Source organism: Ambystoma mexicanum, chromosome 7p (genome assembly GCF_040938575.1).
Source record: "Ambystoma mexicanum isolate Mex_15411 chromosome 7p, UKY_AmexF1_1, whole genome shotgun sequence".
Lineage (NCBI taxonomy): Eukaryota > Metazoa > Chordata > Amphibia > Caudata > Ambystomatidae > Ambystoma > Ambystoma mexicanum.
In genome coordinates this window covers 47,123,080-47,149,754 of record NC_090939.1, presented here as the reverse complement: position 1 = coordinate 47,149,754, position 26,675 = coordinate 47,123,080, and the positions used below count along the sequence as shown (strand labels likewise).

General features: G+C 47.4%; 1 protein-coding gene across 3 annotated transcripts in view; it reads right to left on the bottom strand.

Moving 5' to 3' along the window:
• Window positions 1-26,675, bottom strand: part of WARS2 (tryptophanyl tRNA synthetase 2, mitochondrial) — a 124,092-nt gene that overhangs the window by 57,059 nt on the left and 40,358 nt on the right. Inside the window, exons 2-3 of one of the 3 annotated variants that reach the window (XM_069635750.1) lie at window positions 20,522-20,776; window positions 585-665 (exon numbers count right to left, since the gene is read on the bottom strand). In XM_069635750.1, coding sequence (XP_069491851.1) covers window positions 585-665; window positions 20,522-20,776 — 336 coding nt within the window. Of the gene's footprint in view, window positions 1-584; window positions 666-6,563; window positions 6,868-20,521; window positions 20,777-26,675 lie in introns of those variants that run through there. The other 2 variants (XM_069635751.1, XM_069635752.1) reach the window with 2 other exon arrangements.

Genomic DNA, 26,675 nt, shown 5'->3' with positions numbered 1-26,675 from the left:
GACTCTGCAATGGGCGCAGCAAGTCAGTATCAGCCTAGATGTATTTGCTATAAGCAAACAGCCTTCACATGCCTACATGCGTAAATCTAGTTGCCTAGGCAGATAATGTGGGTTACTGAGTTGTGCATGGGCTTCTATCCTGGGAGAGGAAGATGCAAATTAGGAAAAAGCTGCATAGACGAGCTGCGTATGGGGTGTGTAGGTTGAGCAAGTAGGTGGAGCCGCAGGTCTGAATACAGGTTTTTAAAGAGTCATACGTGGTGTTTACTGGAAGAATAGTGGAAGGTGTAGCTCAGGATGTGTGTAGCAGAGGCACATGCATAGATGCAGGTCTGCAAGAGCAGGTCAGTATACATATATGCACTAGCCATGTATCCATGTGTGGGCTTTGTAAGGTAGCCAGAATAGCCAATGGTGAGTAGTGTGAAAGCCCACAGCATAACCTTGATAAAAAGCCTACCTCAAGTACAAACTCGATGGGAGGGGAGGGAGGTCGTTGAAGGGGAGAGGATGTGGGTGGGCAGAAGGGTAATCACTGCCACATTTAGCACCAAAGAGTCCAGTTGTTGCTAGTTCCATTTTACCTTCCACTGTGGCAGGTGCCGTACCCGAGGTATTGAGGTGAAGCACCCCAGGATCCAGCCCAATTCTGCATGTTCAGACACCTAGAAGGAAGACCCAGAAAGTGTTATAATGCGCACACACACAGTACATGGATTCACATATACCAAGCAGAAATACAGCTTGTACGGCAATTAATGGCACTCTGCTGCGGACAATACACTGGTAGTGGGTTGGTACTGTTGTGATAAGTGAATGGAGAAGTTTACCTACTGGTACACAGTAGCATGGGCTAAAAGCACACACCAAGCCAAGGAGAGTGAACAGACTCTAAGTGCACAGCAGCATGGGAAAGAGGGATTCTTGGGAGCGCAAAGCCAATCTGGTATGACCCATTGCTTTTTTTGTTTTTAAAAGGATTTTTTTTTGCTTAGCCTCCGGAAGGTTGCCATTCAAATATTACATCACCTTTTTAATACATTCTTCAAAGCGGCATAAATCCCTACTCTTGACGCTTGAAGCATATCTTTGATGGTCCTTGAAGAGCAGACCAGGGGTCAAGACTGTTCTATATAACAAGAACTGAAGCAGTTTGCTTCCATCATTGAGGCAAAGCACTATTCAATCTGTGTTGCTAGCCTGTGAACCAATGTGTATATATGAGGGTTTCTAACGCGCGTCCTCAGTTCAATAGTGTCAGCCAGAGGGGATCAATAGGATTATCTGGATAATAATCCCCACAACCCCTTCAGCACACCTCAAGAACATCACACATCCACAACATTCCTTACCACCACCATACTACTAACAGCCTCCATTGCAGTTCTGCCAGCCAATAAGGGAAGCCATTGTCCCTGCTTCAGACTGCATTTTATTCAGGTGAAAAACACTAAAAGCTATATATTCGGTCCAACAATGCTATCACTCATAAATTCTCATTTGCCTACATCTTGTGAGTAAGGACCATGGCTTCCAGGTTGTGTGCGGCACCTTGAGCCAGTCCTGGCTTTGGTTGCTGGGACTTGCAGGTCCATAATGAAACTACTAGTCCCAGCAACCAGTTAAAATCCAGGACTTGCTCAAGGCATAGCGCATGACATGGGGCCACTTGGTAGTCATGTACCTCTGTATATTTGTCTGACTTTCCCCTCCCCTACGGACCACGGTATGGCTGCCACCCTGGGCAGGGTCACAATCCCCTCTACATGGATACAGCTTGGTGCTTTAAGACTGCTACAGCAGTGATGAGACTAACATAACATTCAGACCCTGAATACAGGTTTACGGAAAGTCTATGCATACAGAAGCACCCGCAATGAAATGCTGGCTTATCCTCACCCGTCATAGGCTACCGTTATGTGCTAAACTCAATCTGGTTCTCAGTCAGAGCAATCAGAGGCTGGATGCTGTACAAGCTGCTCAGGGGTTTGTTAAGTGAACACAGCCTTGGGGTCCTAACCTGAACTAGAAACACCACTCTGAGCAAGAGGTCCTCCTGGTCACAAGGTGCTCCGATGAGCCAGCAGTAGATGCCTTGCTAAGTTTGGAGCACGGCATGGACCTCAGTTTCACTCACTTTGAGAGGGAGACTTCCTTGCTCAATTGCTCTTGAGAAGCCAAGTGCTCTATGGGTGAGGGGATACAGCACTCGGTCTATCTGTTGAGATGTTGACATAAGTGGGTCTTGAGGCGTTTCCTGAAGGGCAATAAGTTGGGAGAACTAATGAAACTTGAAATGTTTTAAGAAGGTTGATGTTGTATTGTCAACTCATGTATGCGTTTGTTGTTCTATCATAAGGTCTGAGATGTGCTGTATCTTTGCAAGTTTAAAGGCATGAGAAGGCAACTCGAAAGCTGAGTGTCTCTTGTAGGTGAATGTTCCCAGTGTGTCATTTGGGAGCTGCCTGGCTGTAGTGTGGCGAGTTCAGTGGGTGTCTATTTATATTTACGTATCTACTTGGTAGTGGGAAGAGTGCACAATAGTTCTAGGAGGCATGACCTTACACAATGAAGCTTTGCCTGCTGAGAGAGGAGGCTCTGGTGAGAGCAGAGCTGGTTAGGGAAAGGGCGCAAGTTCTGAAGAGAAGGCTCAAGAGGACATGAAAAGAGAATTTGGAAAGAACAAACGTGGAGAGAGGAGCAGAATTGCGGCTGAGGAGGTGGGGTTTTGGAAAAGATGGTTGGTTATTGCGCAGGTGAGATCTTGGGTAGCCAAGCCAAGTGCACTCCGTACAAGTACCTCAATGCCTTGGCAAAAACCTCCTGAAGTAACTAAGTGTTCGGACAAGTGCTGAGCAACATTGTTCTCTAGACCAGTTGTGTACTAGCACCCTTTACCCCTCAGACACTCTAATATCTGTGGACCACAGTAAAGAAGAAGCACCCAGCGAGCACTGCATTCAAGCTACAGCACGCCATGAAAGTCTACTCTCGCTTTGCTCCTCATGAGTCCCCACTCGAGCGCTGCCCTCTAGAACAAGATTATGCTACCCCTTACAAGTTCCCTTTCTAGGCAAAGCCAATGAAACATTCCCAAATGGGACATCGTCATGTTTTAGGGACCTATACAATGGCTTTAATCAAGACCACAGTACAGCTGACCACACAGCCAATTACTCGCTATGCCTTGGATTATGGAGTCGCCACAGATTGGGTAACTGTCACCCCAGTATCTTGTACAATGGATTTCAGAGTGCTCCGACAATTTTGTCTGAGAGGAGAGAGGGGGTGGTATACTAGAGCGGCTGCCACCTTCTTGAAAGGTCGAACCCAGTTTGCTAGGACCTCCCCAGCGACCCATTTCCCTGTTGCTCTTTTCTTTACAGCACCCCCCCCCCATGGTGATTGGTGCCAGCGCAGATGCTGACAGATCTTCTTGCGTGCATCCTGGGCGATACTTGCATATAATCCCACAAGAGACCACTGCGGGCAATACAGAGAAAAAAAAAAAGAGAACCATTGGCCCATGCTCGAGAGATTGGACACTGAAATACTGTCTGGTGGCAAGTGTTTACTGTAAAGATCCAATGCAGGGAACTTAAACAAGATTGATACACTTTCAAGCAGCATTACCTAAATCCCTTCCAAAAATACTGCTCAGTCTTTTCCTGAAAGATTTGAATTGTTGTCCCTTTTGAATCCACTGCAGTCACTCCTATGTCTGGGAATAGAAGGCAAGAACGACATTACACCTACAACCCTTAATGTATAAAATGTACAAAAGGCTGGGCCTCGTGTCTTTAAGTTTGGGAATACCATCCGGTGCAATGGAGTTTTCCTGTTCATTCCCGCAGACGACACCAAAGGCAAAACAATCATTAAGAAGCTCCCACGACATTCCTCCCAACATTTTCTATGCCAAGGTCTATTGACTTTACAAAAGGTTTTGGAGTGGGGGTGGGAGGGTACCTCTCAGGGATTCGACAATTATTGTTACTTCGATCCATTTTAGTTGTCTATACGTACTTAGTTCATTTATTTACTTCTTGGAGAAACACTGCAAACCAGAGCATACACAAGCAGTAGGGTTTTCCCCATTTATGGGTGCCTTACAATGTATTAACTGTAGTACTAGGACAAGGACTTCCATACTATGAGCAGGACAGCAGCATCATCATGTGTTGCTATTATGGCTCCTTGTAACCATAATCACACTGTCCTAAGACCCCTCACACTAGGATTGGTCTACTCTGGACTCAAGTCCAAAGACCTCAGATGCAAATATTCTGGAAAGGCTCAGAGAAATCTGCAAAGTGGACGGTAGATATTGTTGGCTTTATGAACAGAACAACCTGTGGCGTATTTGTCAGTATTGACTTTTCAAAAACTGCCCAGAACCTCACTAAGTTAGAGCACTCTGCTGCGGACGTCTGGGTCTAACCTGCAAATCACTTTCCCTGGAATCCGCGCGTATTCTTCGGAGGATGGTACAACACCCACATAAGGGAAATCGGCCACATTATATGGCCAGGTCCACTTTAAGGGCAAGGTACAGCACACTTTCCTTGATGCCAATGTTCAGCATGAACCAGACGCAGGAGTATGCAGACTGGGAAGGGGTTACAGATGATGCAAAATTAATCAGATGGATTGGAAAGGGTTGATGGTGTTGCCTACAGGACCAGGGAGGGAAGCAAAACATATCCGCTGGATGTTGGCTTTCCCTCTCAGTAGCCAAGGTTTTATTTGGAGACACAAGAGTATTGAATGGCTGGGCTTGTTTCAAAGCACACAAGGCTAAGAGTTAACCACAAAGTCATGGACAACCGCTTCGCCATCTCCTTACGGCCGGAGAATCCTGGTGCCTCAGGCAAGGTTTACTCCTGGTTACACCCATGTCATGCTTCTAGGATCCTGCTGAAGAAAGGCCACTTTCCGGGCGACTACTCGCTAGTGCAATTGTGAAATACACACTTGACCGTTACCTGTCTGCGCAGGCATCATAATTCATACCTGGGAGCTGCACACCGGTGGCAAGATCGAGCTCCTCACTTCCTTTCTCCCACTCACTCTCTACGGAGTGAGCAGTCACATGTCATCTACACTGTGCAACAATAAGCAAGGAGACTGGGACAGTACAGTACTGCAGACAGAGGACCTGATTTTGACTTCACCAGTGTGCTGAAAGCAGCGCATTATCCAATGGAGAAGGAGAGCACACCCACCTCCCTGGAACTGTGAGCAAATGAGTGAACTGTCGTCTCTGGTGTAAATCCTTGCAAAGGCGATTGCCTGTTGCGCCAGCACTTGTCAATTTACTAAATAACTATGCAGGGGCATTTTGTAGTGACTTTATCTTTATAAAGTGAACTAAGAGTGCTTACCTTATGTAAAAACAAATACTCTTTTTTTTTAGATCTTTATGTTAATCTCCTCCTTGGGGGCGGCAAGAAGTTCGTTTTTTTTGTTTGTTTTTTGAACAGCCCCAAAGATCCTTTAGAGGTGAATAATTTCATGTGTTTAATAAAACCCGCACAAATAATATAACATGGCGCTATGTTACACACCAGTGCAGGTTCAGTTTGCATGAAGGTCATTCAATGTGGATGTGGGGAACGTGTTGGCTGTTGTGCGCAATGCCAAACAGCTTTGAGCCTCACCGCTTTGCTGGCCTTACAATGGCAGGATTTAAACTGTGGTAAGTCAGACATGGGAGACTGACAAGAAGGCATAATTCAACGATACTTAAAAGAAAAAACTGCCCCAGCTCTATCATGATGGTGCCTTAACTACAAAGAAAATAAACGGGTGCTCACTAGGTTGTCTCCCATACATTCTGTCTTCTGTCCAAACCTATTCTAACCTATGCTCACTAACCACTAAACATAACAAAATATAACTGACTGGCCTAAGTAAGTTGCTTTCACAATGCTTTGGCTTCCTGTGGCTGGTTTCTGACGCCATCTAGTAATCCCACTTGTATCTCACTCAGGCCCCGGCGATAATGATCAAAGTTCAGTTCTAGGTCTCTTTTCCTCCTCCTGGAGGATGTTACTCTGGTCCCCCCAAACAAATTGTCCCAATAGTTCAAACAGTTTTTTTCTGCATAAAAGTGGCTGGCCCTTGTGCGACTGCTTGGTATAAGTCTCTGTTCCAATCTGGTAGAATGGCATAGTGTACATCTTAGCTTTTTTGAGATTTGTGCTTTTTTTGAGCAGATTGCGCAGCTGCACCAGTCAGGCCCCCTGGTTTCTAGGTCTCCCTTCACCCCCTGTGAGGTATTCTCAATCTGTGCCCATCATAGGTTTGCTGGCCTCGGATTCTGGTCTTGTAGTCAGCCCCTTCTGGGATACTCATCAGCCCCTTGAGGACTTCAGGATATTTTCAGTCTCGCCCCTCTTAGGCTTCTGGGTCTAGTTCCACCCCTTTTCAGGATAATCTTAATGTCCACCCCTCGCGGGTTACACTCCGTTTCAGCCCCTTGTAGGCTATGCTCTGTTAGCCACTCATGGTCTTTTTCAGTGCGTTAGCCCTCCTCCTGCTGCCTTTCTCTGGCCGCATACCTGTGTTCCTGCAGGGGAGTTTGAGACTGCTGCTTCAAATGCTGCGGGACCAGACGCCCTCGCTGTCGGTCCTTGCGTTTGGGTCCGCCAGTCGGTGACAGGACCTGGGCATCTGGTTTGAGGACGCTGGCAAGCCATGCTGGTTGATTCCTCATTCGATCAGGTGGCTCGGTACTCTCTGCCTCTTCCCTGGGCTCCACAGCATTCTGCAGTCTCTCCACCCACTATGCCTCCAATGTGGTCCTGCCTCCAATGTGGTCCTGCCTCCAATGTGGTCCTGCCTCCAGGTGACAGTGCTTCAACGCAGACTGCATGACTTCAGCACAGGTTGGCTCTCCCTCTTCCTGCATGGGCCTGAGCCTTTCCAGTCACTTCCTGGAACGAGAAAGAAGACACCATTGGTCCTGGATTTCAGGTAGGGGTGTCATCAGTGTAGGGGCAGAAACCAAACCAGCCCCCTTTAAAGGGCTCTGAATATTATGACATGTTTCAACTGCCATACATCCTACCATCATTTGTGCTTCAGTACAATAGGAAGGTATGGAAGTATCTCTGGATGGGGTATATTGCATAGCAGGCTCACCTCCCTAGTCACAAAGGGGGTGTGCACAGAGATCTAGAACACATCATCCAGCTTGGGTCTGTGCAGGCAGATCTAAAACACAGCTGTCGGTGCCAGCGGAATTAGTTTCTTTTCAGGGGATATACTATGCCTTCGGGGGCTTTTCATTCCACAGTGATGACCCCACCCAGATGTACTGAGGAGAGGCACTCAACACTGAAGTGCAGAAATCCATCTCGCTAGTAAGTGTCATAAAAGGTGTGGATGTTGAAGAGCCTGCAACAGGTCATCAGCAGTGCCAAGCTTCTAACTTCCATTCACATGCTTTATAATTTTATAATCAGGGAATATCTCCCCCCCAGCCTCCCTCCCCCGAGAGCACTCGGTGGGTGGAGGTTAAGGGTAGTGGTGGGGGGGGGGGGGGTATGTGCGCAATTAAGAGGGCTGCACACCTTAGTTTAAGCACAGCAGTCTTCAGTTGTGCAGAGGGGTGCCAGACAGAAGGGACGCCAAACCAGAAGAACGAAGCAGAACATGGCAATGAACTGCCCGCACCATTTACCCACCTTCATTCTTCAAGCTGTACCATTAAATATAACTTGCCTCTATACAAGTGTTTCTAGGCGCAACAAAACAAGAGAAGGAAGACAGAGGGAGGACAAAACAATCTTACTAGGTCTTGTGTCATTAAGATCGTGCAAGTGAAAGGAAGCAGGGGACTGTAGGGTTCCATATACAGCCCCCAAGCACGCGTTAGACCTGCAGTCAGCACAGCGAGGGAGAGCAGGAGAGGAAGCTTTTGAGCTGCTTCCCGAACTTCAGGTGGTCTTGAACAAGTTTGAGAGGGGTGGGGAGGCCATTCCAGAGGGAGGTATCTGCAGAGGAGAGAGATCTACCCCCTACTCTCTGCCTGGAGAAGCATCTGACCCTCAAAAAGTTGGAGGTGGCTGAGCGAAGGGCTCGAGGAAGAAGGTGTTTAGGAAGAGAGTAGGGTGTAGGGCAGGCCCCGGGCCCCAGAAAGCCTTGTGGATGAAGCAGAGGGTCTTGAATTTGATCCTTGAAGCCACCGGGAGTCAGTGGAGAGATTTCAGGACTGAGAGATATAGTCCCTGGACTTGTGGCCGAGGACGAGTCTTGCTGTACTGTTCTGGATTAGTTGGAGAGTAGAGGAAGGCAGAAAGAGGCTATTACAGTAGTCCAGCCTAGACAGAACCAGGACCCTGGAGACAGCGAGCTTCTGAGGGAAAGTGAGGAAAGGAAGAATACCTCCGAGGAGTTTAAGCTGGTAGTAGGCCTCCTTGGCAACGTCCGAATTAGAGGAGAGAAGAGGAGAGTGGAGTCGAAGATGACAATAAGGTTTTTAGCCTCCCAGGAAGGTGAAGGAAGAGGGTCCAAGGACGGTGGTCAGAGTGAGAGGGAAAGCAGCAGCAGGAGTCCCAATGAGAAGGATCTCAGTCTTCCTGGCATTAAGGAAGAGATCGTTGGAGGCACACCACTCCTGAATCGGGATAGACAGTCAGGAATGTTCGAGAGAGGAGAGGAGAGGAGGCTGAGGGTAGCCTGAAGGAGGGCTGAGCGTTATCCTCATAACACAAAGTTAGAGGAGAAGGTACAGATAAGGTGGGCCAGGTAAACATTGAAGAGCCAGGGTCAGAGGTTACGGCCCTGGGTGAACAACAAATGTGGAGAGAGAGGTGGTGGAGCGAAAGGACCCAAGTTGGACCTGGGAGGGTCGGTCCATGAGGAAGGAGGTCAACCAAGCCAGGGCCTGATCCCTGATGCCTAGGTTCTCACTGCGACTATTGATGAGGATGGCAAGATTGACCATGTTGAAAGCAAAGGAAAGATCCAGGAGGATGATGCGAGATGGAATGCTAAAATCGGAATCAGGCGTTCAGTTTCTGTGCCTCTGGCTGCTCTGAAGCCAAACTGATGGTCATGGAGACAACCAACAGATTCAGTATGGAGAGTAAGCCAGGAGATGGCCAGCTTTTACAGGAGTTTGCCCAGGAAAGGAGTGATTGAGATCGGGAGGTAGTTTGCCGGACAGGAAGGATGGCAGAAGGCTTTTTCAGGAGGTAGTGCTTGAGGAAGAGGGGGAAATTCCAGTGGCAAAAGGGTGATGCGGAAATCGACCAAGACTGGAGCGAAGGTGTCGATATGTTCCTTGATGGTTCTGGAGGAGCAGCGGAGCGCCTGCTTGGACAACACTTTCATAGATAGGACTGTTCTAGAAACCTCGTCAGGAGTGGTCGGGAAGAAAGAGGAGAAAGGAGGAGAGGCAGGCTTGAAAGTAGGCATTCTTCTTGGTCAGGACAGAGTCTGTATTGCTTTTGGAGCAGGCAGCACGACAGTTTGTCAGAGGACGCAGCTGATGCCCTCCACTTCCTCGCAGCCACCCTGCACTTGCGTTTCAGGGTGGTGAGATCAGAGTCAGACCAAGAGTTGCACTTGGAGGTAGGCTTCAGACAGATTCTCACGACAGGGGCAAGGGCATCCAGAGTACTGGAGATAGAGAGATGAAGGTTAGAGAGGGCTGTGCCAGGGTGCGAGTCAGCTGGAGGTGTAGGGTGAGAAGAGAAAGTAGCAGCAAAGGCCTCCACTGACACACGCTTCATGGGCCGAAAGACTGAGAAGGTAAGTGGCAGTGCTGGGGTCAGCTTCACCTGGGGGAATAGAGCGCTTCAGGTGAGAGGAGAGCATAAAGTGGTCAGTCCAAGAGAGATGTGGTGAGAGGGTTCGAGAAGGGGTGTCTGAGGAGATGAGAACATCCACGGTGTGTCCAGCAGAGTGTCGGATCAGAGGGTAGGAGAGTGCGAGTATTGCAGAGGTTGCGCAAAAGCCCAGAGGAGGGATTAGAAGAATCCAGATGGATGTGGAGGTCTGAGGAGAAGTTGAGAGGTAGAGGCAAGAAGAGAAGGAGAGGTCAGTCCACTCAGAGGTAGAGGCCAACCTGGCCAAGTGGCCTGTAGATTGTGACTAGAGTCAGAGAGAGGCCAGGAGGGATAGAGAGCCTGCAGACCAGGTATTCAAAGGAGGAGTAGGTCTGTGTAGGAATGACAAACAGGGATCCACTCTGGAAACATCAGAGCTACTCCAATTCCAGGCCAGTGGGTTCTGGGTTCGGAGAGGATCTTGTAGCCTTAAGGGAGGAGAGTGTCAAAACTCGTGACAGAGTTGGCCGTGAACCATGCCTCGGTGAGAGCCAGGACATCCGGCAATACAATCATCAGAAATAAGATTACGGTAAGTAATGCATGTCTCTGCTTAGAATCACATGTGGTGCATAGACTAGCGGGTAGTACCAGGAGATGGTGATGGTATGTGTGAAGGAACATTGGCAAAGAGAGGTCTTTGCACCGCTTGTCCCGCCCGAGTGTGTCCAAGCAGTAGTGTTGGGTGAACGTGGGAGCAGAAATCCAGGTTATACTTTCAAATGGAATCTAGAGGAACATTTGCAATTAATGCTATGGTAGCCCCTGTGCCCAGAGTAGAGTGGGATCTAGGCGTAAAGGGTAGATCTCTCTTAGCAAGAGAGTAAACACAGCGTGATGCAATTTATAATCCATTTGTAAATTGTCTTGGAAGTAAGACCATGCAGAGCAACAGAGGTTTGAATCCCGGATCCGCACTCAGAAACCAAACCGGTATTAAGTGTGTTAAAAAAAATATTTAAATAAAAAAAAAAAAAATTAAAGAAAAACACAATATTAAATAAAATGTCTACCAATAAAATTTAGAGAACGGGATGCCTGCTCTACCAACGAGAAAGAATTGGGTAGTCTTTCTCAGTGGCTTTGTTTTTTCATAGTAGTAAATTACTGCCGTCCTCACATCCAGTGTGTGGAGGCTTCTTTCTGCCAAGTTAGTGGGGTTTTGGAAGAAAGTGTTAAGTTCGATTAATTGATTCACGTGGAACTTCAAGATGAATTTAGGCGCAAAACATGCATGTGTCCACCAAAACACCTCGTCTTTGTGAATAGTCACAAAGGAATCCTGAACTGTAAGAGCCTGCAGTTTACTATTCCTTATCGAGGTAATGGCCACTAGAAGGGCAGTCTTATAGGTGAGGGCCTTAAGGCTAGCCTTGGGCATGAGCTCAAAAGGAGGCCCCATTAATCTGGTAAGGACAACATTCAAGTCCCATCCGGGAGTTGGGTTGGAGATGGGGGCAGGGAGGATCACCCCTTCCATGACGGGGTTTGTGACAGGAGAATTTTCCACCATGAAACCTTGCTCTGGGACGTGGTACATGCAGAGAGCGCGGACAGGCGGACCTTTAGGAAGTCTTCAGCCTAATAGGTGGTAGATAAAGGGCAATATCTTTAGGGGAGCAGTCAATGGGATTAATGTTCTTAGTATTGCACCAGATAACAAAAGCGCTTCCACTTGTTGGAGTAGCAATGTCTGGTGTTGGGTTTTCGTGCACCCCCCCTCCCCTACCCCAACCCCCCTCCCCCACCCCCGAGTATGTCCATGCATCTCTGAGGGAGTTGAAGGTGCCTAAACTCTATGACTTCAGGCAATCTGCTAAATTGAGTGTTTGGGAGTATGGGTGCAGCGTCTCTCCCTGGAGACAGCACGTTGTACAAGCATGGCAGCTTCCTGGGAGGGGAGAGCCGACATTTCCATGAGATGGGAGAGCCAAGGCTGTCGAGCACACATTGGTTCAACCAGGAGCATCGGGTCTTGTTCCTGGTGGATCTTGTCCAGTATCCTGTGGAGTAGGGCAATAGGGGAGGGGTTAGGGAGTAGGCAAATGTCCCACACCATGTTATCCAGAGACTGTTCCCTTTGTAGTGTCTGTGGGTGCCTGGAGGTGTAATCTTGGCATTGGGTGTTCTCCAGAGTCGCGAACAATTCAATGCCTGGAAAGTTCCATTCTACAAAAAGAGTAGAATGTGCTCATGCAAGCGCCACTCGTGCTTAAGGTTTGGGGCCAGTGGATGTTTCTGCTGACCATGTCTGCAAGAAGATTGTGTTCCCCTGGAACATGTTGTGGAGGAGGAGGAACAAGTTGTGCTGGAGAGCCCACTTCCAGATGTTCTGGGACAGTTTCGATAGCCCTAGAGAGTGAGTAACCCCCCGCTTGTTCAGGTAGTACATGGCAGCGGTGCGGTCTCTTGAGGACAAAGATTGTCTTCCCCTGGAGGTGTGCTTGAAAGGCTTTGAACACTGCAAGCAATTTCAACAGATTGATGTGACTGGATGCTACTGATGGGGACTAAACACTGGGCGCAGCCTGAGAGAGGCGCCCCCCTCCACCCCGACAGAGGTGCGTCCATGGCGAGTGTGGCCTCTACTGCAGGGGTTTTAAAGGTTTTCCCTTGCAGATGTTTTTCTCCTTGACCACCAATGCAGAGATTGAATGAGGGCCGTCGAGACAACCTCTAGATCATAACACTGGCCTGACACCATTGGCTCGAGAGCCACTCCTGCATGGGGCGCATGCGCAAACGAGTAAGGCACTGGGAAAACGCATCAAGAAGTCATCCCCAGCACTTGCAAGCCTTACGAACGGTTACCCGGCGACTGGCTACACTGAGGGATCTGAACAGTAGGTTTTGAACCCTCTCGGAGGGGAAGGCGGGCCTTACTTCGGTCTGAATCAAGGCCCACAAAAACTGACTGGTCTGGGAGCAGACAAGATTTCTTCTAGAGAGAATCCTAGGTTGAATAGAAGATCAACTGTTTTCTGGGTATTGCCCTTGGCATGTTCGGTACGCATCCCCAGTTATGAGCCAGTTGTCTAGGTAGGGATACACAGGTGAGACGCCGCTACCACCAGTACCTTTGTAAACACCCTCGGGGCTAAGGCAATGCCGAAGAGGAGAACCTTGAACTGATAGTGCGTGTCCTTGATCATGAACCTGAGGTGCGTTCCGTGCTCTGGCCTGACAACAGTAAGTATGCATCTTTCATATCCAGTGTTGCCATATAATCCCCCGGCCACAGCAGCAGGATTACTTCCTGAAGAGTGGTCATCCTGAACTCTGGTTTGCTATACTTGTTCGCAGAACACAGATCTAAAACGGGGCGCATGGTTGGATCCTTTTTGGGTACAAGGAAGTACACTGAATAAATAACCTTGTTGACCTGCAGAGGAGAAACTACTTTGATGGCACCCTTTTCCAGCAGGACTATGTCCAACAGGATGCGCACATGGTCTGGTGACTGTAGTCTGCTTCTGGGTGGATGGTGGCCGGAGGAACTCCATGCAGTAGCCGTGGGGGACAGTCTAGAGTACCCAATGGTATTATGTGATTCCCCACTCTCATGGGTGGGCAAACTAGGTTAGAGTGGGAGGGACCTGTACCGCAGAATCACAGGAGGCAGAGGCCGGGGAGCCTCTGGAAGAAGGGTTTCTACCCATGCCTTTCCCCCTAAGAAAGCATCTCTGTTGAAAAGACTGGAAGTTACAGTAGGAGCCCTGTCTGGAGGCCCATTTGGATCCTCCCGAGCCATTCTGTGCATGGGGTGAGCGGGAGAAGGACTGTCCTCGAAAGGACCGGCGGGCGTCGAGTTGCCCCGCTGGACCAAGGGTTGGCCGAGATCTGGCTTAGTGATTTTTAAGGATACCTTACAAGGTATGGTTATGGATATCCTGAGTGACTTGCCTGCCCTCCGCAGCCACAGCCACAAACAGGGTTCCAGGACATCCCGAAGGCTGTCCTGGAGAAGATCCCACTGAACATCATTGTAGCTTGCAAGGAACATGGTATTGTTCACAATCCAGTTGGAACATGCAGCAGAGGTGGTGACACGCTTGCCAAGGGCGTACCATTTCTTGCAGTCCTTGTCAGGAGCGGATTCTGACAAGGATAGCTGTACCCCCCCCCCCCCCCCCCCCCCCCAAGGCCCTCTTAAGAGTAGCCGTGAAAACTAGGGAGTCCGGGATGGCATGGCCCCTGATGTACAGCGGGTCTGAAGGAGCTGGGAGGAACATTTTCCCCACACAGGGATTCACTGCACATGTGAGCGATGGTGTGAGCAATGAGGGGAGCAAGAAGTTTTGACAGTTCAACAAAAGAATAGCTTTGCTCACTGGGGTCTTTACCTTAAGGATACTTTCTACAAAGTCCGAATCAGGGACGGCTTTGTGTGTGGTAATTTCAAAGTGATCAGCAGCTTTAAGAAGGTTGTAGATCATCATCTGGTCATCTACAGGCGACGAGTCTCTAGGTTGGGAGACAGGAGCATCCAGATTTTGTTTTTTTCAGGGTCAGTTTCATGTGGAGGGATGGAATACCACATTCCCTGTAATCCACAGGGTTCCAGTCTGGGTCCTGGCAGGTGGGATCTTGGCAACCCTGGCTAGGGTCTTGCGCATAGGAAACATCCTGGCTAGGATCATCTGGGTCATGCAGAAAGACATCCACCCGAGGGTCGTGATGGGATTCCTCCATGGAGGAGAACTGAGCACTGGGAGAGTGGAGCCTCTGGGACTTGGGAGGGATGGGGCAAGGGTCCACATCCCTAGGTCTTTTGAGAATTTAATCGAATTGGCTTGAAAAATTCATGGATTCGGCCATCTTTTTTGTGCAAGCCTCAAACTTGTCCCTGGTCCACTTAAGAGTCTGAGGGATCTGGAGGGGGAAAGGGATGTGCAGGAGGATCTGGAGTTTGATGCAGGGCCCTAGAAAGGAGAGGTCAGAGAATAGCTTCTCCTGTAGCTTCGGGAGGGTTTGTCGAGTGGATCCGTTTCAGCACATCTTTAGGCGTTGCTGTACCTTTCAGCGGTTCTGCGTCGGAAGGCAAAGATTTAGTGGGAGCGCCCGCCACAGTGGAATATTTGGCACCATTCATAGGCCTCGGAGGCAGTTGCGCAGAGGGCACCGAACCATGAGATTCGGAAGGCCCAGTCAAAGACTGACAGACCTGCGAGCGTGGAAACCTTCCCAGACGGGTCAGCTGGAGAAAGTTTAGGGGTTGTGTGCTTGAGCAGGTGGTGCTTGTGACCCCGTCATCGGGATGCGACTTCCCCATAGCACTGTCGGCGGCATACTTGCTGGGGACAGAGATGTGGGAGCGCGAGGGCTCCTAGCAAGGTAGACGGCCTCCAAATCGGAGCCGTGGCTGCGATTCCTCGTCTGAGGCGACAGTGCCAGCAGGGAGTGACTCTCGGCCTGCATGTCGTAGGCCACCCACCGTTTCACACGTATGTCTTTCAAGGTCTTGGGCCGAAAGATCTTGCAGGCTTTATACAAGCACTCAGCGTGTTCACGAGGGAGACAAAGATTGCATTAGCAATGGGTGTCCTTGCAAGGGAACTTGCTGTTGCAAAACGGGCAAAATTTAAAAGGGGGTCTTCACCATAGCAGAGGAAAGCGGCAGCCAGACCAAGAAAAAGGGCAGAGGAGTAAAGGAACGGAAGAGGAGAAAATACAAACAAGGCCCTACTCTCCCTACTGTGAAGGCCGGGCCGGAGGGCCAAGGTCACGTGGTAAACAGTCGCTGATGAGCCCAGGATGGAACATCGGTAGACAGGACCAGGTGTCAAACAGCTGTCAAGTAGTCGTCAAAGGAAAACAAACCACCAAAGAACAGTGGAATAAGCAATATAGAATTAGCTATATAAACCCCTACAAGCTCTGCATTATGTGCGACCAAGTAGGTAGGCAGAGAAAAACAATCTGGTCGGACCTTGACGCCTGAGGGATTTTGGGTACACTACACGTCACGTTAGGGATAGTGTTACAGTCATGGCCATGTCGACGTTCCTTTTCGATCTTTGAAAAAAAAAAAAAGATGCAATACTCTGCGATCGCCACTAGATGTTGGACTATATGCACAGCGTGGGATTCTAAGCAGACCCACAAGCATCAGAAATATATCTCCATTCAGTCCAAAAATATTGAGCTATGATTTTGTACATATCACCCAGCCCTAGTTCCAAGGATGCACTCGAAACGGTGACGGCTGCGAGGAGGTAGCCCTGAAGAGAGCTGGTCAGTTCATCAGATGGTCCAGGGACACTTCTAAGGCTCAGAAGACACGGAACCTTGAGCAGGGGTCGAGACGGGCGGTTCATAGGGCTTGAAGCACAGACTAGGCTCTTCTTGAGATCAGGCAGAAGAGCAGAACTTCACTGGGACAGCACTGGAGTCAATGCTGGTCTGCTGCAGGAGTCATCCTCTGGTCGTCAGAGAGCTGTCCTCCTTTGTAGGGGCCTTGGCTCCAACGTTGGTCTGCCAAATAGCTGCAAGCGCCCTGCTTTTTTTCCAAGATTTTGGGCTGGGTGCTCGCCCAAGCCCACCAATGGCAAGGATCTGCACCATTCCAACTGGTAGCGACTGGCCATAGCATTTGCCCCAGCAACAGGCATACATGCCCCTGGATGTGTAGTGGGACCAGACATTCCTAGACCCCGTATCTGGGCTCAAACACAAACCGCCCCTTTGTCTGCGAAAGCAACAGCTTTCCTGGGAGAGGGCATTCCGTATATGGCATTTCCTGACCTGGGAAGGCGCAAAGACGACCAAAGGACAAGTCAGCTAAAGAACAAGCAAAGGCCTTGTGACACAGCCATCTTAGGGTGGTAAATGCAAAAGTGCACGAGTTAAATTACAAAAACACAGTAGAAAAATATCTGCCATCCTAGGCACACTGTGAAAGTAACCAAAAACACATTACAAAAGGATGCAAGATATCCAAATCACACTAAAGGTGATGCGTGCAATTTTAACACATAGAGACAAAGGGCCTAATGGAATTTATTTGTGTGGTGACTTTGCACTTTGCTTTGCCAATTAAGTCACTTGCACCATGCGGACAAATCCACGAATCGGGCGCAAAGTCTCTCAGAACCAACAGTCTCAGGGACTAGTCAGTTTCCTCACAAGAATGAGCAAAAAACAGGCAAGTAAAGTACAGCAGAAGGCTTTCCTTAACTCCAAAAAGTCAGGACAGGAGTCAAAGCAAATAGAAAGGGTGTCCCATGCAAATCTATACAGAGAAAGGTGCACAAACAACATCTTCCCTAATAGACAGCATGTCAAGAGGTGGCTGCTATGGATGGCTCAGGCCACTTGCTCCTCACTCCCAACTTAAACGAGCTCTATACCTGAAGTGGGTCGTATGAAGGTCCAGTCTATATTGAAATTCTTGGTGGGGGATGCTTAGGTGGTTTGAATTCAAAAGACTGAAAGCCCATTCCAATGTCTCCTGCGGCTACACAGTCAACCTCCACCTACGCCATTCACCTGCAATTAAAAAAATAAAATAAAAAATGTTTTTAAAAAACTATATGCAACAGGCACCACTGAAGTATGATCAATGGGTCTATATGGAGAAAGGATAACAATAAATGTTTATTGAGGAGTGATTTAGTCATTCGTATTTCCTGGATAGTGACCACATACATGGCTACTTCTTGAAGGCAAGCTATGGTGGGAAACCAAAGTTTCCTTACAAAAGCAGCAGTTTGGCTGCAAAATCCAACTCGTTACAGTTGGACAGGGACACGAAAGGAAATCACTGGTCTATGATAAAACAATATCTACCCTTGGCCCCAGTGGTGGATATCTTCTCTGTAAATCATTAAAAAGGACGATCTTTGTTAGCACGACCATCTAGCAGCACAAGGTGGGGCCAAGCTTTTCTACAAAGATGCAAAGATGCAGGTTAGGCTCTTTTGCCGCTTATTCAATAAAAGAGGAAGTGCAACTTTAAAACGGATTCTTCGAGAAGGATGGTATTGTCAATTTAAACCGCCCCATTTTATTTTAATGCTAGATTTATTGACTTGCTCAGTTATGGAACATTTTATAAATGCAGTACATTTTCTTCTTTTTTTAAATAAGTCCCAAGAGAATGAATGATGAAAAGAGAATCAAGGAGTGGCCCAAGTTCATCAAAGAACAGTCCAGTGGGAGAAGGAGGGCGATAGATGGAGATGATACGAGGCAGAGCAATAGCAAAGATGCTGAACTCAAAATGAGGTCGGAGAGGATGTGGCATTGGAGATTTGTGAGGAGTGTTGGCGGGAAGCGTTGGACTACTCCACCTCTGCCAGTGAGACAAGGAGTGTGAATTAAGGATATGCAGGGCTGCCAGAGTAGCAGCGTCGGATGGGGAAATCCAGGTTTCAGTGCTAGCAAGGTGGTCTAGAGGAGGAGAGCTAGTTTGAAAGTAGGCAGTGATAAAGGAGGTTTTGTGGCATGCAGCCTGAGCATTCCAGAGTACAAAATTCAGTTGACGAGGTAGGGAAGAGCAGAAAAGTTGAGTCTGAGAGGAAGAGAGGTGAGGTAGATAGGTGTTAGGGGAGGTATGGTTAGCTTGTCTGCTTGGTTTGTTGCAAACAGATATGAGATGGAGTAGTGGGAGTTTCGAGATGAGTTTCATAATAGTGATCAGTGGTAGCGTGATTGGAGAAAGCATAGGGCAAGGTGAGTAGAAGGAGCAGGAATTAACGCATTAAGGGCGAGTACCGCAGTGTGGAGAGACCGCAGAGTCATTAGGAATCTTGGGGTACTCACAGATGCAGCAGGGCGGAAAGAAAAAGCAAAGGCTCATAGATAAAGCAGCTGGTCTTCAGTCTTCACAGTACTGGCCTTAACTGGATGACCCTGGCTTGACACTCCAAAGGCGATCAAAACTAAATTACACACGCTCACGTCACCTGATCGTCTAGTCCATCAGTGGTTGGTCTCCGATTTTAGTGCCTGGTGTTGCTGGGATGAGGAAATTACTTCTGGATTCACTTGGAGAGTGGGGTCGACTCAAGACGGCTGCAGGAAGTGATGTTACCGATCCAAAATTATGTTAGACAGAAAGTGAAGCCACAAATCAGAAGTAAAGAGAGACACTCAAACGCCAACCACTTATTGCTAGAGCCATAACTGGTGTGATGTTCGATTATTCCAACTCTTTATATGGGCCTTACCAAATGACTACTTCAGATTCTACAAAACAATACTGCCAGAATTGCTATGCATGCTTCATTCCCATATGAAGGCTGGTCTGCGTCAGCATCATTGACTTCCAGTTCCTGATGCTAGAATTAAGTTTAAGAGCGGCCATTCTGCTCCATACATACGGCAAGAAACCCCCCACCCCCCACCGTCATCTAGCAGAGAGAGGACTCCCCTAGTCGATCACTTCATTCCGATTGTTCTTTGATGCTGGTCCCTCCCAGATTTAAAATAAATGGCACTGGTAGCAGAGTCTTTTCAAACAAGGTGCAAAAAATGTGAATGAGCTTTCTCATTCTCCCACATCGCGGCCTGATTGGAGGACTTTCAGGAGAATATTTCTTTTTCGTTTGCTTCAAAATAATTCATTTACAACTGGGATTTGTGTCTTTTTTCTCTTTCTTAACGCTCTAAAGAATAGAGGTCATGAGTGTTAGAGACATTATAAGATGACATAACCGGTCAGTAAGCACTTTTCTCAAATCGGGGTGTGCTCGCACTTCGAGTTAACAAAATGTATAGAAAGTGATGTCACAAGAGGTCCACTAGTGACGAAGCCCAAAGCCTGGCCATTCTTCCACCTGTTGCAGTACACCGATGACCTACGTAGACTCCAGATGGATCCTGGGTTCTCCAGCTCTCAGTTTCCTCAAACATTTAACTGTTCTCTGCCCCCATCCATCCACTAGCATATAAGACACCCCCTGGCTCAGACAGGGTCCACCTTTTCTCTCTGCCCGTTCCCCCCCCCCTTCCGCTTCTACACCCTTCCTGGCAATTTATAATCACTGTACCCTATGCATGCATCCCTTTGTTGTACAGTGCTACATTGCTTTCAGGGTAGATTTTTGCAATACCACACCCAATAGTAATGCATTTATATATGCTGTCGCCATCCGATTTCAGCTACTGTCAAGGACAGCAGTGTCCACCTGGCAGACGTGAGACGCCTACGAGTGGTGGAATCACACAACACGTGTGAACTGCTCCTATACAAATCTACCCCAAAACCCAATAGCAAAGTTCCAAACGTCTAGGAACCAGACACTAGAATGCGCATAAAGAATGACAAGCACATTGAAACCTTCATAAAATTGCTACGTGGGCTCAGAATAATATGCACCATGGGTGGGGTCGCCTGCCAAAGGAACACCACCGACAGTCCTACTGGGGATCCTCAGAGTAAGGCACAGCCAATCTGACAACATTCCCTGCTTTAAGAGAACAGCCAATCTTTCCACTAATCAGGAACACGACCAACACAAACTCTTCCTCAGGCAAGCCTTGGACACACAGTAAGCTAAGCCCTTCCTTCGGTGACCATATGCCACACCCAGGATATATGATGAACTTTGTTGCCCATGATCTTCTAATTCACCCCGCTGTTTGTAATCCATCCATTTGCCCGCTTGTGCATCTTTACCTTCTCTAGGTGCTATTAAGTGGTTGAAAGGCAGCATGTTTAATACAGCACATACCCTTACCTCAGACTGCTGGAAGAGCACAGACCTCTCTGGGTCGATGCCGCATGCCAGAAGGCAGGCCGTCATGTCGAGCACACTCTGACGCAGGGTGGATGGGTCCTGGGGGATGGTGATGGAGTGCAGGTCTACAATGCTGTACAGGACTCGGCTAAACTGCTCCTGCAGCTGCACCCAGCTCTCGATCGCCCCAAGGTAATTGCCGAGGTGAGGGATCCCCGTGGGCTGGATCCCAGAGAACACGAGGGCCTTGGCATTCTGCAGCAAGAAGGAAAGCAGATGTGAATCTAAGGGGTGCCTCCATCCATGAAGCTCAGTTATCAACATTTGCAGTGGCACTTTAATTTGGGGCAAACATCTAGAATGCAGCCTGTCTCTAGTATGAAAGAATACAGAGGTCATTTGTGAAAGTGGCATAAAGATTTAGACAGATTATCCCCTGCAAGTTTCAATCCGTAGCCATGTCTTTCTATGCTTTTTAAAATCATAAGACCCTGGGATTCCGCCTTCAATATCAGAATAAAAGTTCTAATCAATCTGGAAAACAATATGCCATGGTGCCAGGAAAACCTTGCTTCAGTTCCCCAGAAAGGTCTTACATTCATGCAACATGGTTATCAATTGAACGAGGGCTCAAGTAGCAAGGAGGCTACCATTGTATTATGTGCAGTCCTGGGTGTTCCCTTTAAACTCAGAGCTAGGAAGCAGGATGTGTGTCTTGGCTTTCTGAGAACCTTCACAGATGAAAAACATGCATGACTGTTTTTCAGATATGTAGGATTTTTGAAACACGGTTAAAAGGGCATGGATGTTTTATGCAGGCTGACGTTCAAGGCTACAAAGCAAGGAACATCTGCTCTTCCAATACATAAAGAAAGTTAGATGATGCAAGGCATTTGTCCCCAAAACCCATGACGTTGATGCCGGTGGGGGCTTCAATCTTAGAGGTCAATGCTCTCATTAATGAGATTGCGGTACTACCAAGTTAATTTCGGTCAGGGGCGGGGGGCAAAGGCCTGTAAATACTTCTGGTGCTACTGTATCTTGCCGGCAGATGGATTTACCACTGTAGCCAGCAATCAGCGAAAATACCCATTCCCTCGATCAAATTATACAGCAAAATGGCATAAAGGAACCAATAGTCTGTATGGCAATGATAGACCCAGTGCTCCAGCATACAGCAAGTGGGTGATCTTAGTTTTGCAAGTTTTAGGTGGAAAACTATGTTAACCATGTATTTGTCCGGGTCTGAAATATATAGGTTGAACAATGCAAGGTCGAGGGAGCATCCTGGTTTCACGCCTCTGCCTGTTGGGATCGTTTCACTCAGGAGTCCTCTTGCATTTAGACAAATTCTAAAATCGAGGTGTTCGTATACAGCCCATACACTTGCTCAAATCTGTGGGGCAATTCCAGTACTCCAGCTTCTTCCATAGGCGGTGTCTGTTGATGCTGTCGAATGCTTTTGAGGAGTCTACAAAAGCCAATTTTGCTCTTAGATCGCCGAGTATTAGCTTTTAGTAGAGCTATTAAGAACGCCGGGAGGGAGATGGAGGGAGGGTTCCTAGGCCCTTTACAAACCCTGCCTGAAATGTATCTGTTAGGCCATTTAGAAGGGACTATTCATTCAGACTTTTGAGGTGTAATGAAATGTGTAATTCTCCCATTTCATCTAACAGGGCAATTGGGCGGTAGTCTTTGGGATCTTTCCAGTTTCCATTCTTAAAGATTGGGATTACATGCACTGTTTTCCACGACAGTGGTATTGATTTAGATGCCAGTACATTCTTAAACACAAAGTCTAGTAAACTCGCCCATTGCTCTGGGTTTTCCTTTAGAGACATAGTTGATAACCCATCCGGGCCCGGGGCATGTAATCTTATTCAGCAAGTCATCCCAATCCTGTTAGCATCCTTTCAGCGTCTTGAGACAATGCGCGTTTAGAATTCCTGGGCAATTGCCTGTAGTAGTTTTTACCGTAATCGCATTTCTCATAATTCCTTGTCGGAGATACTTTGAGGCTCTGATGGTTTGTCTCATTTCCTGTCTTTTTAACCAGCATTTGGTCATGTGAATGTCAATGGAATTTGTCATTGGGGTTATGAGGTTTGTCTTTTGGGTGGAATAAGGCAATAATGGGGGTATAATTTCAGATTGCCCACCTCTTTTAGCAATTTCCAGTTTTCCAGAGTAGATTGCGATCGTTTCTTCCATTGCTGATATGGTTTACCTCCGCTTAGCTCTGTTATTGGTCACTTCGACCGCCAGCCCCTTCATCAAGGTAGGATCCCTTAGATCTTGACTCCTTATCAATTTTAAACAATTATGATCACTTTTAGAGTTGGTTACCTCCAGGGAGATTAGGTCCTCGATTAAGTTCCTGGTCACAAAGACAATCACAGAGTACTGGGTCTCCCTTTGCCAGGTAAAATGACGGGCGCTCTTTTCAAAATGGCTGCTCACAACATGGAGGTCACAGTTTGTTATCAGGTCTTCCCACTGAGCCTTTTTGTACTTGCCGGTCTTTTAATTTCACATTATCCTAATCCATTTGTCTGATCCACGGTGGGTATGCTAAATCGGATGCGCTGCACAAGATGATATGTGGATTTCTAGAGAGAAGGCTTCATCAATTGCTTCACCCATCAAATCTAGTAGGTCTTTGTTACTTTTGATGGTCGGGCTCCAATATATGTTAAAATCATGTCACATGACGTTCCACTGACTTTGTTTGGCGCTCTTATTTACATTTAGCAGCACAGTCTTGTATATATAGTCCTCTGTTCTTGTAGCTAATTATTTCATAGCCAGCTTCAGTGTTAATCATAGGTGGCATATAAAGTCAAAATCGCCCCAATGTATATCGCCAGCCCTCAATAAGTGTGAAAACCCTCTGGTGTTCCAGCAGGACAGCCTTGGATGGATTTTTCGGTTATCCTGCCGAGTTACCTGCTATTTGGTATGTTTGGTGGCCAAGGCAGCTGGCAGCCAGGCCCAGGAGTCGCCTTGTACTTTGACACTCTTAGGGTGTTGTTTATAGTCCATTGTCCTTGTCTGTCTTTCTCCTGCTTCATAGATATAGTCTGTTAGATTTCTTTTCTTTTCGCCGGATTGCCGAACACCATCTTGCAGGTCCTTCCATTCATCTGTGCGGTTTGTTCTTGTGTTGGCTCAGACCTTTTTTCCTCCGCTAGGTTGCATCTTGCATTTGTCTGTCCGCTTGATCAATATTTGTTATAGAGGTAACTCTTCCTCACTACGTTTTTCCCCTGGCCTTGCCGCTAGGTCTGTGATGTCAAAACCCATCATCAAAACGTTTGATGCCAAGAACAGCATCAGGTTTTTCACCACTTTGGATCATAGGTGTAGGAGGACCAGATCTGCTCTGTCCCCCGGCCTAAATTCCACAATGACGAAGTCCTCTGTGCTAAATTGTCCAAGTTGGGGTATGCAGTGACACAATCTGACCACATTATATCTATTTAGTATGAAGTCCTCTCCTTCATCCACCACTCTTTCCATCCTTGGGCATACATCAGTCCTTATTTGGTAGTTTATGGGTGGCCTGTCACTTCTCGCTCGTCGTCCCCTGCCTCCCTTTGAGGGAGGAGTTAGAATATTTGCTTCAGCCAATATTTACAGTGGTAATGTCTCTGGCTCCTTTTCGCTCGGGATTCGTACTTCTTCCTCCTTCAGGGGGACAGGCTGAATACATTGATTCTCTGGGAGCCTTATTACGTGGAGTTAGGCAGCCTTTGGAGTCTTTTGTTGTCTTATTTGGTGTTAGAGATTTCCCCTTTGTTCTGGGGCTGCTTATCATTGCCAGATCTAGTTTCTTCGCCAACGTGAGGAAGGAGGGAGATTGGTCTGTGTCAATGTTTTCCAGGAAGACTTAATTCCTAAGGTTCATTGATGTGTGGCGGGGCCTCCCGTCTTGCTTTCAGGATATATGCTTTGTGTTCGATTGAATAGGTTAATAAATCCAAGAGAGGGTTCTGTTCCTCTTCGGCCCATAGGTCATCTTTTATGTTTCCATGGGGCTCCTCTGTGCATTTACCAGTTAGTGTTTTCTCTTTATTTGCTTTGCGTTTCCCCTCCCGTTTTCTTGCTTTTACTGGAATTTCAAGTTTCTTAAAAGAAATTCTTGGATTGATTCTCCAGAGTTTCCAGAGTATAGTTATGGAATGGAAGACTAGAAGTGGTTTATGGTGAGTGCAGTTAGCGATAGGACGAAGCGGAAGAAGCTACACACTAATGTTAAAATGAACAGAGTCAAAATGAATATATTGCTAGTCAGTAGAGCAGATTAGACATTGATCTGCATGCAAAAGATCGATACATTATCTGTTGTTCACTAAAGGAATCCCTTACTAGAGCTAATGAGTATGTTGGATGTGCCCATCTTGGGCCAGACTGGACTTTCAGAATTGAAAAGCTGAGGGTAAGGTGCACTATGCAAGGAATGGTAGCAATTTACTTTCTTGGGATGATCAAGCTGAATTGTCCATCAGATCAGATCCTAGCCACCTGCAGTAGGTTCAAGTGGTTGGCAAAGACATAGAAAAAAAAAGGAACCAAAATTGATAGAAAGTGGCAGGATGGACACAGACATGGGTTCTTGGCTGGGTTTCCTTGTCATATTAAATTGAAGAAAGATGCAGACCCATTGATGGCGAGGGTTACACCTGCCCAAATGGATGTGCAGAATTAATTGGAGGCTGAACTAAATAGAATGGAGTAAGAGGGCATGATAGAATAGACAGATGCTTCATAATGGGTCAGTCTGATAGTATTCAGGAAATGGAGCCTTGAGATTATGTATTGATCCAAGAGAGCTGAACCACAACGTTGTTGCAGAAACGTTACGGCTACTGAAGGTTTCAGAACTTCTCAGAGACATGGCTGGGACGCAAATGTTTTCCCTTCTTAATTTACGTTCAGCAGATCGCTAAATGAAACTGGTTTCTATGGACTTGACGTCCTTGATTACTCAGTTTGAATCCTTCCGCTGTAAGCGCATACAGTTTGGCATAGTGTCGACGGCAAACGCTTTATAAAAGATTATGCGCAGATCGTTATGAATGGAAAAGGGAGTCCAATTCTATCAAGAATATGTTCAAGTGTGGGGAATAAACGAAAAGGGGTGGGGGGGTCACTATTAGAACACAACAAACGATTGGTGGCGATTTTCACTGGGAGAGGCTTGGACAGCGTGTCCAGAAGAATAGTGAAGTTGGTGAGAACACTTCAGGGTCTGATCTTTGCTGTGGAATATGTAGTAGGAAATAAATGTGGTAGTAGATGTTCAGGCAGGAAATTCTATAGAAGGAAAGTGGATGATAGAAGTGATGTAAAAAAGAGATCTTTGAAATTGAAAAAAAGAGTTGTGAAGGGTGAATGGGATGATGCATATAGCCAAGATAGCACACACTCGGAGGGGAGGAATTATGGAGAGGCAGGTTGGCCAGCAGGGAGCACCAACCAGGAGATTAGAGAGCACAGATGATGGATGAGCCAATGTATAAGGAGAATGTGTGTGGAGGAAACACTGGCTAGTGGTGCCTGAAGGAATGCAGGACCAGGTTATAGTTTAGGACATCAAGATCATTTGGGGTAGGAAAGTCCAAGGCACTTAATTGTGCTAACTTCTGGTGGCCGGGCATGGACAAGATGATTGAGAACAGGGTATTCAGTTGTGTAGAGTATGTAAGGATATGGGGCATTTGTATAGTGCCGTTTGCCATTGGTAGGATTCCAAAGTGCTGTGGGTTGAACGCCCTCATGGACCATAGTCCAGATCAGTGGAGCGAGTAGTGTAGTAAAGTGCTTGGGTGTACTCGGTATGTGTACAGCCAGGGCAGATTAGTGGTGTGTAGCTGCATTCCAGTGCTAGGCGTGGTGCAGTGGTTAGGCGAGATCAGTAGAATGTGTGCATCAAGGCCAGTGGACTTGGGTAGCTGCATTCTGGCGGTGGTGGCGATTGTGAAAAGGATGTGTGCAGCTAGGCTGATTTCCGTGGGGTATAGCTGCGCTCTAAAGAGCATAACGATGTACAAGTATGGGTGCAGCTAGGCCGAATTTGAGGGTTATATCATTTGTTGGTGCAGAGAGAAGAGTTAGCAGAATGTGTGTGGTTTTTAGGTGGATCTTGTCCCCA